Source organism: Carettochelys insculpta, chromosome 9 (genome assembly GCF_033958435.1).
Source record: "Carettochelys insculpta isolate YL-2023 chromosome 9, ASM3395843v1, whole genome shotgun sequence".
NCBI lineage: Eukaryota > Metazoa > Chordata > Testudines > Carettochelyidae > Carettochelys > Carettochelys insculpta.
Window position 1 is genome coordinate 64,513,243 of NC_134145.1, and position 17,747 is coordinate 64,530,989.

General features: G+C 46.3%; 1 protein-coding gene across 7 annotated transcripts in view; it reads left to right on the forward strand.

Moving 5' to 3' along the window:
* MTA1 (metastasis associated 1) overlaps window positions 1-17,747 on the forward strand; it is a 112,966-nt gene that overhangs the window by 36,306 nt on the left and 58,913 nt on the right. For 6 of the 7 annotated variants that reach the window (XM_075003516.1, XM_075003517.1, XM_075003519.1 and 3 more), the window contains 3 exons: window positions 2,051-2,177; window positions 2,358-2,421; window positions 8,733-8,850. In XM_075003516.1, the coding sequence (XP_074859617.1) occupies window positions 2,051-2,177; window positions 2,358-2,421; window positions 8,733-8,850 (309 nt within the window). Of the gene's footprint in view, window positions 1-2,050; window positions 2,178-2,357; window positions 2,422-7,036; window positions 7,294-8,732; window positions 8,851-17,747 lie in introns of those variants that run through there. The other variant, XM_075003520.1, reaches the window with a different exon arrangement.

The following is a 17,747-nucleotide window of genomic DNA, read 5'->3' on the forward strand; positions in this document are numbered from 1 at the left end:
CTGCCTTCTTGAAATCCACTGTCTTTATATTGCTGTTCTCCCTCCCGCCCTTTTGTAAAATCATGATCTCTTGTCATTTCTTGATCACTTTTACCCAATCTGCCTTTCATTTTTAAATTCTCACCTAGTTCCCACCTATTTGTCAAAATCAAATCTAGAACAGTCTCTCTCCTAGAAGCTTTCTGCATCTTCTGGAATAAAAATTTGTCTTCAGTACACACTGAGAGCTTGTTGGATAATCCCGCACTGGCCTGTTTGACTCTGGGCTCCTCCCATCCCATGGCAGGGAGCCACCACAGTTGTTCCAGCCACATGGGGGAGGGGGCTTGAGGCTGGGGTGCAAGTGCTTGCTCTCTGTTGCTGGGTGCCGGAGAGCCACGAGCCTTGGGGGGGCCAGATCCAGGAAAGCCAGGGGCTGGATCCAGCTTGCAGGCTGTGTAGGTTCCCCATCCCTGATATAAAACGCCTCCCATTTTTCCCTGTCTGTTCTCCATAAGCAAGCTGTGCCCTTATGCAGGTGCTGAGTATTTATTTTTGCATGTGCAGGGACACTTTTGTGTAGTCACTGCACACATGGCCAACCCTGCACAACTTCAGTGTGGTGCTGTAGTCTTCGTGTTGAGCATTTGTTTGTGCTAGTATTGAATTCACCCTAGCTGAATTTTCTGCACTTCTGTTATGTCTAAATTTGTCAGGTGCATAATTTTCAGTATTAAAGGGACAAAGATATTTGTGTATAGCTTTTTTATTCTTCAGAGACTCCCTACTCACTTTTATCCTTTGAAGCTTAGCAATTTTGTGTTGGGCTTTTCTTCCTTGTTACCTTATGTGAAGTCTTTCTTTCTAACATATTCGATTGTGCCATTTTATTTTGAAAAGCTGTGCACAGCAGGGCAAGTGCAAAAAGAAAATGTGTGCTTCACAGCCACCATGCTGCATTACCAAATTGAGCCAAGCAAATAAAACACTCTTTGGATTGGAAAGGAAATTGTAGTTTGAGATTTAATTTGTTTTGCTATTGTGGGTGGCTTCAATTTATTTGTGTTTGTAGCTGTGATTGACAAATAGTGTTGATGCTGTTCTGTTTTATTTAAAAAAGTCTGGTTTTTAAATATGTGAGAGGAGTCCAGTCGTGGCCCTATTAAGCCCTGCCACTGGTCCTGCTGTGGCTGTAGGGTCCAGCTGCAGCTGCAGGTTCCTGCTGCCTAGCCTGCTGGCTCCTCTGGCTAGGGCTGCTCCAGCCTGGCTCTGCTGGCTGCCATTGGAGTTCAATTGCAAAGACTGGTTAGTCATTCAACAATCCTAAGCTGCAGGCATAAGACTTTTCACCCTTTTTTGAGAATAGTAACATACTGAGTTTTTGTTATATACAGGGCTGAGCAGGTCAGTCTTACAATCCCAAAATTTTTCCATGGTCCCTTGTAAATACAGGAGGCAATCTGAATTGTATAGAAGGAAAAAGTTCCTCTTCTGCAGTTCATCATGCCTGGATGCTGTGCCCTTTCTCGTAGTAGGCTGGCTCCAAATGACATAATTGAAAGAAGATGTTACTAATGGCAATTCCCTCTGGTAATTCTTTCCCGCTGGGACATTGCCTAGATCCAGTTGTTTTGCAAATAAGTTGTCAGTGCAGATGAAGTTTAGCATGTAGACATGACAGTTCATTTCAGAAATTGGGACAGTATATTGTGGTGCCAAAGAACTATGTATCAAAAAGTAAAATGGCTCAGGACCTTGTTCTATGGGTCAGTCTCTGAAACAGAGTAGTGCTAGCTACTTCTGGACATTAATAGTGTCACTGGTGTAGCTGGCAAAACCGGCAGGCATTTAGTTGGCAGCACCATACTTGTTCTGTGACTCTAATACTGTAGTTGGTGTGCGCTACTTACTTAAATGGGCTGCAGCCCTGAGTTGCAGCCATAAGGGACATAGAGGAAATGGTTTAGGTACTACATATAGTGGTTATTTATAGTTTAATCATAATCTTGCAGCAATACATTCTAATTGGCCAAGTGGCATCGTTTGTGACATTAAACTTTTGTGTAACTAGGAGAAATGGAAGAAGAGATGGAAAACCCAGAAATGGTTGACTTACCAGAGAAACAGAAGCACCAGCTAAGGCATCGAGAACTATTTCTATCACGACAGCTGGAATCATTACCGGCTACGCACATAAGGTAATGATTTAATTCTTCTAGCACTCTTTAGTCAAGAAGCAAACAGTCTGATGTTAGCCTCGTATTCTTCCTGTGCGAGAAAATATTTTGTGCCAATGTTTCACTAATACCATTGTATATATCATAAGAGTTTACTATAGCTTTCTTTTTCATAAAATGTGATTTTCTTTCTTTTTTTAGAGGCAAATGCAGCGTTACTCTATTAAATGAGACAGAATCACTTAAATCATATCTGGAACGGGAGGTAGGAATCCATTTTGTGACTTGAAAAGCTTCACCAGGTTGTCTTGCCACTATCTAGCATTGATGGTTTTCTGCAAGTAGCTCAAATATGAGGTTTTCTTCTTTTCTTATTTCTGAGGTTGACTGGATGTTGTCAGGGCCACTAGAACCCAGGGATGTGAGTTCAGTCCTTGAGGAGGCCAGTGCTGAAAGGGTAGGGGACTGGACTCAATTATCTCGTGAGGTCCCTTCCAGTTCCATGATATATATATATATATATATATATATATATATCTCCATATATATATATATATATATATATTTAACTTTAAATCTATAAAATTTTCTGGTTCTGTAATTTTCATCACTGCTGTAACATGTTTTCTGCGCTAGCAGGCAAGGCCTGTTATGCAGTTGTGAAGACAGTAAATCATGCATTGATACAAGTGATTTGAGGTTGCTGTTAGCAACCATTAGAGTTAAGACTGCAAACCAGCTTACTCAATTTTGCAACACCATTTTCAGAAATTCTTACTGAGCCTGAAATTTTGGTTGCATCTCTTCAAAGTTAAAATATTTTTGGAAAAGTCAAATATGTTCTTGAGTGCGTGATAGGAAAGTGGGGGTGAGGGGAAATAACCCTTTTTGCATTCATTTGTAAATTTAAAAAAACATTCTAAAGTCTATTTTTAGTGTAGCTGCATAACTGCTAAGGCTAAAACTTAAAGCTGACATTAGTCTGTTAGTGGTAGTGAGACTTCTTCAGAATTGTTACCCAGACTCCTCAATGTGTAGCCCGTCCCCTTGGAAGCCTGGAAAACAAAAGTTTTAGACTGTGGAAAAATTACTTGTGAGCAAACTTGGTGGACATCTGCTGAAGTTTTAGCTGAGGTCATTGGAACCTCCTCTCTTCTGTGATGTTAGTACAAAGACCCTCGCTGGGTAGCCTGATAAATGCAAAGACAGTTGATCACATTGTGCGAACTGACAATTTTATATTCTTACGTTTCTGGTTAAATGCACAGCTTACTTTATTATTGACGCTATAGAATATTTATATTTGGATAAATAGTTCCTATAACTTAAACTGGCTGAGTTAACGTTATATTGGAAACCCTAACTTACATTTTTAATAAAGTGGCTCAATATTTAGTTGTTCAGATTGATTTTTCAGGAAATGTCAAGCACCCACTCTTTAGCTGTCAGGTCCATTAAAGGTGTCTTCGACTGGGCATCAAAAAACCGGTGCATCCTGAACCACTAATATCTGCTAACATGTAGGCCTTAGATCTCACTTTCTGGTATTTTTGTGAATTTAAACTGTGCAGCCATAGTCTTGTGTTAACACATTTATGTGTCTTTAATTTTTATTTCAGTTGACATCTCTGAACTGCCTGCTGGTATCAATAATCTTGGAATTTGACCTGACAGTCCTGGGACCTTTGTTTGACATTATTAGCAAGTTGTTATTTAAATATAATTAATATGAAGAAGTAAAAGTGAATTTTAGTGTGAAAGTGATATTACAGACATCTGTAATGGTGATGTCATTTAACCAAATGCAAATGTTATGGAAGTGTGAGAGACTGGAAAAATGTGTTGATTGAAAACTTTATGGCAATAGCTGTTAACTTTTTTAAAAAAACAAAAACAGATATTGCAAATTGTACACTGGAGTCGGTTCCACAATCAGTCTTCCTTATGAACACATTTCTAATCTGCTGTAATGGTCAGAAGATTAAATTGAATCTGATACTTGTGTTTAAGCTTTTTTTAAAAGATTAATTGCTGAATTATTAATCTTTCTCTTCAGCATCTTAAACTAGAAACGTGGCGAGTCTCACATAAGGCTGTCAAATGGACATGGTATCAAACAAGGCCCAATGTACTTGGAAAAGGGTCACCACTAGCAGGCAGCTGAGAAAATGCCAGTTGAAAGCACCCATTAGAAGCCTTGTTAATTTAACAGTTTGGTAATATTTAGTTGTTCAGTGCTCTTCATCTACATTTGAGGCGCGTATCAAAGGGAAGATTTATCCCATTGTACAGATGGGTAAACTAAGACAGGGAAGTGAACTGGTTTCCGCAATGTCAGGCAGCAGTTCACCTACAGATGTGGGATTAGAACCCTGGTAAATTTCCCTTCAATTTGTCAGAATACGGAGCTGAGTGTTGTTGGCTATTTTATCAAATGAGCAGGCATTTTGGGAAGAAACTTCATGCAATGAGGCATTTCACAAAAGTATTTTTTAACATAGCAGGGAACTGTTTAAGTGCGAATAAACTTTGCAACCCTGGAAAACTGGGAGTTTTAGGAAACCTATGGGTGTGGAGTGTCGAGAACAATGATGGGAAAGGGCTGAAAACAGTGGGGAGAAAAGGTGCAGTTACCCCCTCAAACTCATACCAGGAAGTGTGACACCTGCTTATCTCTTTTGACCTTTTCTCCCCCAACCAGAAAAGTACACTTTCACTTTTAAACATGTCTTCCACTCAAAAAAGTTAAAAAAAAAAAAAAAAAAAAAAAAGTGTCCTAGAGATCTGGAGTTAGGCCCCCTGCTCATGGTGCCCGCTCCCAGCAGAAGGGGAGTTACACCTGGGACTGTGTATCTGGTAGTGAGTGGGACATGTGGGCTAAACTTCTGGGAGAAGTCACAGGCAGAACAAGTGACCTTCCACGTTTTTGCTTAGATAGCCCTTCCAATGGACGGTTTTGTTCAGCCCCTGGGGGGGCACAGCTAGTATTGACACCATCAACGCTGCTGGTTCAGCTTGCATTTGGAAGAGAGAAATGAGGAGGAAGAGAAGCTGTGCGGAGGAAAATCTGAATTTACTGAAGTTGATGATCCCCAGTGGGGTTGGGTTGGGAACACAGAACTACGTACAAGAGTGGCAGAAGCATTTAATCGAAACAATGATTTATATCCCCAAAGTGTTTCATTGCCTTGCAAGCGTGTCCGCAACCTGGAGAACTTTGTCCCATGAATGGCTGCCCATTGGTTTATGAATGGCCCTAAAAAGGAAAAATAAAGTGTGATTTGTTTCAAATGTATTTTTAATTGAGTTCTCAAAATCTAATTAGTAGACTGCAAGACACTTCACTGTTCAGTGTGTCTGACATTATATTAGCACTGCAGTGTACAAATTCCTACCTGGCAAAGTCTGTGTTTTCCTTAGGGAGATAAGATGGAGGAGGCTACATCTCTTATTGGCTCAACTTTTGTTACTGAATGAGAGATCCCTTTGTGCTCTGGAAGTCTGAAAGCTCATGTTTTTCACCAACTGAAGTTGGTGCAGCTAAAGAGATTCTCTCCCTCACCTTATCTCTGTAATGTTCTTAGTCCAATTGCAGCCACAATAACACTGCAAACAAATGTTTTTCTGTCAATGTCAGCCAAGGTTTCTCCGGCCATTTCTCTTTCCTTATTTTTCTGCAGTTTCCTTGTGGCTTTGGTTAATGTCACTGACAAACTAGGGCTGGGTCAGGGCTAGAATGGGCTACTCAGGAACACCTCATTTTCTCTGGAGAAATAGAATTTCACAGTTCAGGTTTAGCAATCCATCTTGACTTTTTTTCTGAATGTGTTGAGCCTCAATGATATTTTATTTATTTTTTTAATTTTCTTTTCTCTTCTCTTCCTTTCAAGCAGTGCCGAGAGGGAGTGTATACAGTTCTTACAGGAAAAATGAGCACAGACTTTGGGAAAGGCCTATGCTATTTCTGGTATAGCTTTGAATGTCACTTTTTCCAGCTTTTTGACTCCCCTGGAAATTGTCTGAGGTGACTTCTGCCACCAGGTGGTGCGGAAGAATGCAGCTGGCCTTTTGAGGCTACAGAGCTATAGCTTCCCATTGGATTCTAGTATGAGCAAGGCAACAGTGCTTTATATTTAATTGTTCTTTTGAGAAGCCTGTTAAAAGAACAGCATACAGCGGTACTTGTGTTCTTCCTGGGAGTGTTTTCTGAGGAAGGTGCCGGGGCTTTGTGCCCCAGCTTAGGGCAACAGCCTCCCTCATGCCTTGCTCAGGGATCCCAGGAGTCAGCCTTCCATCTGATAGGTGAGAGGAGATCTCTGGCTCCTGAATGTGCTACCAAACCGAACTTGGCATGTTACTTTTGAGAACAGTAAAGGGGGTGGATTTTACTTTTTAAACAAATGGAAAGATTTTTTGTTTGTTTTGCAAATATAACTTGTTTGGATTTTTCAGTAAGTATCTACGCCCTGTAGCCAATAAAATGTAGAGTAGCTGACTTACTGGCAGAGAGAAAGAAATGTGTAACACTAACAATGCAAATCCCAAATGACAAACCTCTTTGTTCCCCCAAGGCTAAAGTGTTTTACCAAGTGGAGGCTTGGAGTTGTATCCCTGGGAGGTGTTTTTCATAAGGCACTTCAGAAAATCTGCCTGTTTACGTAGGTGGTTCTGGTTTTGAAAATCTTGGCTGAAGAGGCTTTTTCCAGTCTGAAGTGGAGTGTGTAATGGAATGCTGCACGTGTATGCTTCTGATGCTCTACCTCTGATGTGTTTCCTCTTTCCCTTTTATGACAGGGGTGGTGGGTAGCTGTCAGAAGAAATGGCAGGGCCTTCTTGCTGCTAGCAGAGTTCATCTGCCTGGGTTGTGTTCCTCACTGACCATCTCACTGCTTTAAGGAGTGGAGTAGAGTATCTGGCCAACTGAACCTACAACATGATCTGCTACTTGCTGTGTATTTGCTGGGCAGTCTGCCTTAAAGTGATGGTTACACTAGATATACTGCAGCCCTAGAGATGGAAGGGCGAGATGAGGATCAGACAGCTAGCAGAGGAGAAGCGAACGCACAGAAAGCACACTAAGGACTTGCCAGACACCCACCACATCTGCAAGAGATGCAGCAAGGACTGTCACTCTCGTGTGGGTCTTCATAGTCACAGTAGACGCTGTAAATGAAGTCCTAAATTGAAACTATAAAGGGCGCGATCCATAGTCTACGTAGACTGAAGAATGCCTACTAGAGATGTATACTTTGGGGCTGAAGGCAAATAAAGCACTCACATTTGTAACCCTGAGACATGCGAATAAAAACCCCTGTTTTATTCTTCTTTATGACACAGTACTGACTTAAATCTTTTGTAATTGACAAGATGATGAGCCTAATTCTCATTAGCATGAATGCTGCTTTATGCTGCTCTGGCATCAGCTACATTTGTACCCACACTGAGGCCCCTTTACGCTGTCAAGTAATGTAAGGTGCCCTTAGGTGCCATATAGACCCTTCTCCAATGACTGTTTAGTCTCCCATTGACATGAACGGGCTTTGGCTCTGGCCTTTAAGCACTAGTGTTGTGGTCTGTACTGTGCAAGACGCAAAATAAGCCTGACGCAGGCTAGGAGAGTTCGGTCTAATGTTGAAGGAGAATGGATGCTCCCTCTGCTGCAGGAGATGAGTGTGAACCCTTTCCTTGCTACCAGGACTTTTCAAAAGTGTAAAGTTCTTGCTTTTGAATACTGGCTGCTGTGATTACTGGTCACATAGGAATACAGAGAGAAGGGGGAAGGCTTCATAGTGCCTTTTTTGTCAACACTAGTTGCACTTTGCACATGAGGGGGGTGGGGGGGAGTAGAAGAAGCTTGCAGTTGGGAGCCTTTAAGCTACAGTTGTCCACCATGTGGCTGAATGTGTCCTGACCTAGCAATGGTTTCTTCCAGTCCTTGAGCCGTACTACTATTTGTTCCCATGGAGGCTCAATGTCCATTAGGGTGTGCAATATTGCCATTCATCAGTAGTTCTTTATTGTCCCTGCCCTCTACAGCTCCATGTATGGGCAGCAGGGAATGTATATAGAAGGAGGAGACCACATACTCTCGCAGCATAGCTAGCAGCTAAAGGGCTTATTGGTTGCCCTCTGGAATATTACAAGGCACAGGAGCATTTTTTTTATTGCCTCAGCAGTGCCATATGGTGTAATGTCCTGCGAGAGGAGTAGAATGCGTCACCATAGGGTGTTATCTTAATGGTTTTCTTTAGATCTTTATACTCTGCATGTGTCACTTTTCTCCAGGATGTTGGCATTGTGATGCCAGCGCCTAATTTGCATCACACAAGAGGAAATTGTGCTCCTGTCAGCTGTAACAACTGTATATGTGTTCCTAAGTAAATGAAACTGCTTTAGAGGAGAGCCATTTTATTTTCAGTAGCAAGTCATAGCATTTCATTTTTTTAAGACTGGTATTTAGTTTATAGTTTAGCCATCTGATTAAAAAAAAAAAACACATTTGTAATTAAAAACAGGCCGCTTTGCTACCCATCATGTTAATGTTGCTTGCCTTTTGTCTTTTGGTTTTATTTTTAGGATTTCTTCTTTTATTCATTAGTGTATGATCCACAACAAAAGACTCTCTTGGCTGATAAAGGAGAGATTCGAGTTGGAAACAGATACCAGGCAGATATCACAGACTTATTGAAAGAAGGTAATGTCCATGATTTCATTAGACTTGTCAAAGTGCTATATTGAAAATGGTGGGGTTTTGTTATGTGTTTTTGTGTGGACAGCTGGCTCAGGAGGTATGGAATATTTCACCTGTAGGTCACATGGGGGGGACATTTTTCTGGTTTGTGAGAGGCTAATGTGGTGTTACCAGATGAAGGCAATTATTTGGGTTTCAGTCCAAGCTCAAGTGGGCAGTTGTCCAGGTATAAAAGCTGTTGAGATGAATTGGATTAATTGGTTCTTTGTGAGCCAGTTCCCCCACCCCCCGCCATAAGATGTCTGAAAATTGCCTAGGGGAGCCCAAGTTTCTCAAATTGCTGAATTAGGCCTCTCCTCACACCTGGGGTTCCTCCAAACCTCTCATCCCTTAAACTCTGTCTGCCCATTATTCCTGGGTCCCTGTTCCCAGCAGCCATCTAAGTTCATCCAATTTGGCTACAGTACTGGAACTCTCACTTGTAGAGCAGGAACAATTTAAGGATTTGCTGGCATAAACTGTGGTCTACTGCAAGGGGAATTGTGGGGATTTACTGCCATCTCTTGAGGCATATAAGGGAGAGGAGGAGCTGCAGGAATCATTCCTTTTCCTGCAGACCCATGGAAAGGGAGCTGGGCTCCTGGAGCTCGGGGGATTTTTGCTTTCCAACCCTCCCAGGCTCCAAAGGAAGGGGAGGCATAACACATTCTTACCCTTCCAGATCTGTCTCTCTTCTGAGTCTGTGGTGGGGTGGTGGTGATAGTGGAGTCTTTCCTTCTGTTCTCCAAAGGGGCAGCAACTGCAAACAGCAGTACAAGGATCTCTGTCAAATTCGATGCCATTCCTCTGGCTAGAGGTGTGAAGTAACATTGGTGGTTTGATCAGTGCATTGCTGGCAATGTCTAGCTTAGTTTTAGACCAGGCAGAAGGAGGCGGGTCACCAATCAGGGTTTCTGTTTTCTTTGCTTGGGAAACTGGTATGGTTCAGCTGCAGCCGGGGCAGCCTCCCAATGTGACAGGAGAAAGAGCTAATCTTTATGGAGCAGTCATAAAGGACAAGTGCAGAGTTCAGCAATACAAAGGTAGAGTCTAGCACTTAGGTCATAAGAAACCCATGTTCTGCTGCAGTCTGGGGACCAACCGGCTAAATGTCAGTTTTGTGGAAAAGGACCTGGGGATTAGAGGGCGAGAAGCTGTTATGAGTCAGCAGTGTGCCCTTGTAGCCAAGGCTAATGGGACGTTGGAGTGCATTAGTAGGAGCATTGTCAGCAGATCTAGAGAAGTTGTTATTCTTCTTCGAGTGGTCCCCATGGGTGCTCCACAGTAGGTGTTGGGCTCGCCCCGGTGCCACAGCTCGGAAAATGTTCAGCAGTCTCCGTCGGGTCGCGCATGCGCTGATGCGCGTCGGCTCTTCGCGCGCTTACGGTCACGTGCGCGATCCGGTCCCCGTCAGTTCCTTCTCAACCGCCAATGGCTGCAGACGGAATCCTCTCCGGCTCCAATGCCTGAGACAGATAAGTCTTACTTTTTCTTGTGTTAATAGTTTTTAACAGTTCATAGTTAGCAGTCCTATAGTTATTATAGTTAGTTACTCTGTTAAAAGTTGTTAAAAGTTAGACTATCTTAAAACCGCAGCGGCCACCTCCGGGCGGGCCCGCTGCTTTTGTTTGTCGGCCTTCAAAGGCCAACGGTTATTAACATCACCTAACATACTGTTAAGTGTGCTATTAGCACCTAAGGACTCAGAATTAAGTTTTAACAATGCCATCTCCCCCGGCTTAAGAAGTGTGAATCTTGCCGGAGGCCATGCCTGCTTCGGATGGCCATAGCAGATGCATACGGTGCCTTGGGGAGACGCACGTTCCCTAGAAGTGCTCCCATTGTTCCAAGTTGACTAATAGAGCTACAAAAGATAGAGAAATGAGACTGAAGATGCTGTTAGTTGACAAAGCACTTCAGCCTGCCTCATCGAAGGCAACGCATGTGGAGGGCTCTTCAGGACCGCACAAGAGGAAGGCTGCCTCTTTGACCTCCTCTGCGCAGAAGAAAAGAAGAGCCTCGCCTACTCGATCCCTGCCCCTTACTGTTGGGAGTGGGACGAGTGTAGCAAAGGGCCCGCGCACGCTGGCTTCCTCCACTGGTAAAGCTGCGGCGCATGCAACCACTCAAGGCCCTGCAGTTACCAGGGAGACGGCACCAAGAGCCATGCGGGCACTAATCAGTTTGGCACCGGCTACTGCGGCACTGATCAAGACTTCCCCAGAGGCACCGGAGACGACGGCACCGGGATTGATGGCACCGACAACAACGGCACTGGGAGCAGTGGAAATCAGCATGACACCTGCTCCGGTACCAAGTTCACCAATAGGACCACCCTAGAGGGTAAAGGCTAAAACGAAGACCAGGCACCGCAGCCCCTCTCCCGAGGTAATTGCGCTGCCTTTGTCACCACGATCACCACCAGAGATTTGATGGGCAGCAACACCTTCAGCCTGCCACAGACGTCCTTCTCCTTTTCTTCGGAGCCCATCCCAGGGATCTGCATGCTTTTCTCCAGCATCTAGCAGAGATCCCTATGAGTCTTCTCACAGAGGCTCTCCTCGTACATCGGTATCATCTCAGAGGTCTCGACATTCCAGGCACCACCCTTACATCCTTGGGTCATGGTCCAGGTCTCCATCGCCGGGCCCCTGTCCCTGTTGCTATGACCGCCATCATTATGCAGGGCGTCATCATAGGAGGTCGACATCTCACTATGGATCCCCGTCGACCACTCCTCAACGCCACAGTGTTCTTCTTCCACCTGGGGGAACGCCACGGGTTCCCCAATCAGAGGCTGGGTCTAAAGACATTGAACCCCACCTCGAAATTCCACAAAGGCAATCACATCAATACGGCCAGGATCCAGAGGAATTGGAGGAGAGATACCATAGTGATGCCTCCTCATCCTCGCCAGGCAAGGCCGTGGTCCCTGGAGACATTTCTCCCCCAGATGACCTGAAACGGTTCCAGGAGCTGTTCAAACGGGTAGCTCAATCCCAAGATATTCAAGTGGCGGAGGTGCAGGAGAAACACCACAGACTCCTTAAAAACCTCAGGCCTCCATCTTCTTCTAAAATTGCTATTCCTCTGGACGATGCAATCATGGAGGCAGCCACTAATATATGGCAGACCCCAGCATCCACTCCTCCTACCAACAAAAGAGCGGACAAAAAGTACTTCGTCCCTGCGAAAGGTATGGAATTTCTATTTAGTCATCCACAGCCAAACTCGCTAGTGGTTGAATCGTCCCAACACAGGTCCAAATTGTCCCAGTACAAATCTGGGGGATTGGACAAGGACATAAAGAAGCTGGATCTTCTGGGTAGAAAAGCCTACTCCTCCTCTACTCTGTTGCTCCGCATGGCCAACTATGCCGCTCATTTGTCGAATCACAATTTCGACAATTATTCCAAGCTTACTGCCCTCATGGACTTCCTTCCAGGGGAAAAAAGGCCAATTCTTAAAGCAATTGTGCAAGAGGGCTACGCGGCTTCTCGAGCAGGCGTGCAGATTGCACTGGATGTGGCGGACACAGCGGCCTGCGCTGTGGCCACTGCAGTGGTAATGCGGAGAGAGTCATGGCTTCACACATCTGGCATTCCAAAGGAGTTACAGGTCAAAATTGCAGACCTCCACTTTGACAAAATAAAATTGTTTGCTGAATCGTCCGACTCAGTCCTGCACTCGAGCAAAGATTCCAGAGTGACACTTCGGACTTTGGGGATATATACCCCACCGTTCAGAAGGAAGAAATTTTATCCTCGGCAACACCGTTATGGTTACCAACAGCAACGTACCCAATTTCAACGGGGGTATGATCAGGGACATCATCAACAAACACATTATAAGGGCCCTAGGCGCCGGCCTCAGCAGGGCAGCGCCTCCGCAGGGCAAAGTGCAAGACAGCAAGTTTTGACGGATATGTCGAGGGCCGCGAAGCCAAGACCGTACCTCAGTGCCAATCTCAGTACATGTTCCATCACCGACTCAAGCCATTTTACCCACAATGGAAAAGCATCACGTCGGACAAGTGGGTATTGGAGATCGTAAACACGGGATACACGATCCCCTTCCAGTCTTTACCTCCACCAAATCCTCCCACCGCACCCATGCTCAGAGACCCCTCTCTCCTACCGGAATTAAGGCGGGAGGTGGACCACCTCCTATTCGTAGGGGCGGTGGAGAGAGTACCGGAACAATTTCAAGGCAAAGGGTTCTACTCCAGGTATTTCCTGACAGAGCAGAAGACAGGAGGGTGGAGACCCATTTTGGATCTACGCGCACTGAACCAGTACCTACGCAAACAGCGCTTCAAAATGACTACGATGGCTTCAATAATCACGGCACTTGACCATGGCGATTGGTTTGCAGCCCTCGACTTACAGGATGCGTATTTTCATATTGCAATTCATCCAGCCCACAGGCGTTTTTCTCCGGTTCCTTGTGGGTATGGATCATTTCCAGTACAGAGTCCTCCCATTCGGACTCTCTTCAGCACCCAGAGTCTTCACCAAGACCTTAGCGGTGGTGTCAGCATACCTACACAGACAGGGAGTTTTCATTTTCCCGTACCTGGACAATTGCCTGCTAAAGGGAACTTCCCGGGAGGAGGTATTACGGATGATACACATCACCACAAACACATTTATCTCACTGGGCCTCATCATCAATTTCTCAAAATCAAAGACCGACCCCACACAAAATATAGAGTTTATAGGGGCTCCGATAGACTCAGTCACGTCAAGGGTGTATTTACCCGAGGCTCGTTTTCGTGCCATCGAATCTCTCATACAACTACTAACGTACAGCCCCACTGTTCCGGTTCTCACGTGCTTACAACTGTTGGGGCATATGGCAACCGCCACGTTTGTAGTGCAAAATGCCAGGCTGCATATGCGAGGATTGCAGCATTGGTTGGCAACCGTATACAAACCCTCAATCCACACCGTCCACAAGAGGGTGTCACTTACAACAGAGGCATGAAGCTTGCTAACATGGTGGGGAAACCCCAAGAATCTCCTAACAGGGGTGCCCTTCCGCCAACCGCAAATTACAGTGTTCATTACAACAGATGCCTCCCATATGGGATGTGGGGGGGGGCTCACATGGACAACAAAACCACTCAAGGATTATGGTCCCCCACGGAGAAGACACTGCACATAAACATATTAGAGCTCAGGGCAGTGTTCAATGCGTGCAGGCATTTTCACAATTATCTGCGCGGAAAAATAGTCGGCTTGAATACCGACAACACCACCACCATGTTTTATATAAACCGATAGGGGGGAGCCAGGTCTCGTACGCTTTGCGTAGAGGCGGTCCGGCTCTGGAACTGGTGCATCGCCAACGATATAACCCTAAAGGCTTCATACCTACCGGGGGTCCACAACATCAAGGCGGACCAACTCAGCAGACACTTTGCGCCCACTCACGAGTGGCAGATCCATCCAGACCTACTCCACCAAGTGTTCTGCAGATGGGGTTTTCCCCAAATCGACTTGTTCGCCACCCGAGAAACAAGAAATGTCCCCAATACTGCTCCAGAGTGGGCATGGGACACGGGTCTTTGGGGGACGCCTTCATGATCCCATGGAAGGGCCCTCTACTTCATGCGTTCCCTCCCACGGCACTTATACACAAGGTCTTGGAGAAGACCAGAAGGGAGAAAGCACGCATGATACTCATAGTCCCAACCTGGGACCGACAACAGTGGTTCCCATTGCTCTTGCGCATGGCTCAACATCAGCCATTTCCCCTATCAACAGTACCGGACATTCTCTCTCAGGCTCGGGGGTCAATACTGCACCCACTCCCAAAGAGACTTCGGCTACAAGCATGGCTAATCCATGGCTAAGTGCCTTAGAGACTACATGCTCAGAGGGAGTACAACAAGTCCTTGAATATAGTCGGAGAACTTCCACCAGAAAGACTTATCAGCACAAATGGTCGCGTTTTTCCGAATGGTGTTCCTCCAGGCAACTAATACCCCAGGACACCACCATACCTACGATTCTGGATTATTTGCTACAACTCAAACAAAACGGACTTTCACTATCCTCTATAAAGGTGCATCTGGTGGCTATATCAGTGTTTCGGCATGAAGAGGATGGATCAACCACATTTGCCCATCCTGTTGTCTCGCGTTTCCTAAAGGGGTTGGTGAACCTGTATCCCCCTCGGAAACCAATACCGCCGTCATGCAGTTTAGACCTAGTTCTACACACCCTCTTGGGACCACCCTTTGAACCATTGGCTACGGTCCCCCTCCGACTACTTACCATTAAAACGGCTTTCCTCCTGGCAATCACGTCAGCTCGCAGAGTGAATGAGCTCGCGGCCATAATGTCCACACCACCCTGCACGATTTTCTCAAAAGAAGCTTACGATTACACCCAGCCTTCGTTCCGAAGGTCTCTTCAGATTTTCATATCAACGAACCAATAGTGCTGCCCTCGTTCTATCCTAAGCCTCACAACTCAAATGAAGAAGCATGGTTGCACTTACTTGACGTAAGAAGGGCACTGGCCTTCTACACCGATTAGAGCTAAACCTTTCCGGAAAACGGACAGACTCCTGGTGTCCATTGCATCCAGGTCAAAAGGAGAAGCACTATCTTCGCAGAGGATTTCAAATCACATTGTGTCTTGCATAAGACACTGTTACGAGAGTCGCAAGACTCCTCTGCCAGTTCCGCCAAGAGCCCACTCTACGAGGGCGATGGCAGCATCAACGGCCTTCTTGAAAGGCATCGTGCTGAGAGATATCTGCAGAGCGGCGACGTGGTCTTCCTATGACACCTTCGCCAAGCACTATGCCATGCACAGGATGCTTGATGAGGATACACGCCTGTCAACAGCAGTCCTTTCACGGGCAAGCTGCGCATAAATCGGGTATTCACCTCCTTTTTCGGGGCGGGGGGGGGGGGTTACTGCTGGGTAGTCACCTACTGTGGAGCATCCACGGGGACCACTCAAAGAAGAAAGAGAAGTTACTCACCTGTGTAGTAACGATGGTTCTTCGAGATGTGTCCCCGTGGGTGCTCCACTACCCACCCGTTCCTCCCCACTTCGGAGCTCTGTTTGTGTGTTTTCAAGGGCGTCCGGAGCGGTCGATCAGGAACTGGCGGGGACCGGATCGCGCACGTGACTGTAAGCGCGTGAAGAGCCAACGCGCATCAGCGCATGCACGACCCGACGGAGACTGCTGAACATTTTCCGAGCTGCGGCGCCGGGGCGAGCCCGACACCTACTGTGGAGCACCCACGGGGACACATCTCGAAGAACCATCGTTACTGCACAGGTGAGTAACTTCTCTTTCCCCTGTATTTGGCAGTGATGAGGCTGCTTCTGGAGTACTTTGTCCAATTCTCGGGCCCCCGGTGTAAAAAGGATATTGCTGCATTGGAGAGAGTCCAGCAGAGAAAATGGTTAGGGTGTGGAGCACATGACTTCTGAGGAGAGGCTGAGGGATTTGGGCTACAGAAGAAAAGAATGAGGGGAGGTTTGATAGCAGCCTCCAACTACCTGTGGTGGGGTTCCAGAGAGGATGGAGCCAGGATGTTCTTGGTAGTGGTAAGTGACAGAACGAGGAGCAATGGGCTCAAGTTGCAGTACGGGAGATCTAGATGGGAAATATTAGGAAAAACTATTTCAGTAGGAGCATGGTGAAGTACTGGACTGTATTGCCTAGGGTTGTAGTGGAATTTCTGTCATCAGAGGTTTTGAAAGACAGGCTTCATGACGCCCTGGCTGGAATGATATACAGTAAACTCTTGACTTAATGGACCTCGAGATTAACGGACACTATCTGTCAGGCCTCCCAAACAAGTTCTGGAGCCTCACCAGAGCCGCTGCTGGAACGGCTGGGGCTGCCAGGGCTGGAGTGGCCCCTGCAGCAGCTGGGGCCGGAGGAGCTGGGCAGGTGGGGAGTGGGCAGCAATGGCAGGGTACAGGAGCTCTCCTCCCCCAGCCCCATGTGCGTAGAGCATGTCAGCGCCTGGCCACTGCTGCCTACAATAGCACTGAGCAGCAACCATGGTGTCAGAGGCTGCTGCCCATTGGCAGGCTGGGAGCGGCCACGCTCTACCTTTGCGCGGGCCGCTCGGAGCCGGAGGCTGGAAGAGCCACAGCACTAAGAGCTGCAGGAAGTGGAAGGAGCCAGGCCGGCATTCAGCCCCCCTCCTGGTAATTGGGGGAGAGAGATATGGAGGTGTGAGGGGGCGGGAATGGGACAGGAGGGGGAAGGGAAGGTGGTGAGGAGGACAAGAGTGAATGATAGGCTGGGAAGGTCAGTGCAGCATCATACAGTATAACCATAACGGACAACCTGCCCCCCTATTAATCTGTTAAATTGGGGGTTTGCTGCTGTTGGGTTGATCTACGGCAAGCGTGGGGGTGGACTAGATGACCCCCTGAGGTATCTGTCAACCCTAATCTTCTTTGATTTTGTGATTCAGTCTCTCTTCACATTGGGAAGACGACTCTTCAGATCTCCTGTAGAGAACAAAGGGGAGGCCAGTGTTTGCTGGGCTGGGAGGAGAAGAAACTAGAGAGAGGGAAGATGGTCACAGAAAAGTTTTGCCCAGCAGTGTGCTGATGTCCTTCATGCAGCTCTACTCTGCTGCCCTCTGCATAGCTGGTGAATGTGTGTTCCTGGAGCGATTGTGTATGTGGAGTTGGGGAGAGGATGGAAAGAGTGTTGGGATAAGGAGAGAGAAAAAGAATGGGAGGTAGAAACATAAAAAAATAAGGGGAAATGATGGAGCAAGTGACATAGGGAGATGGAAGTAAAAGGTTTGAGAGACGTACACTAATATAGACTGTAAAATGTTGCAAGACTGTAAAATGTTGCAAGACTTC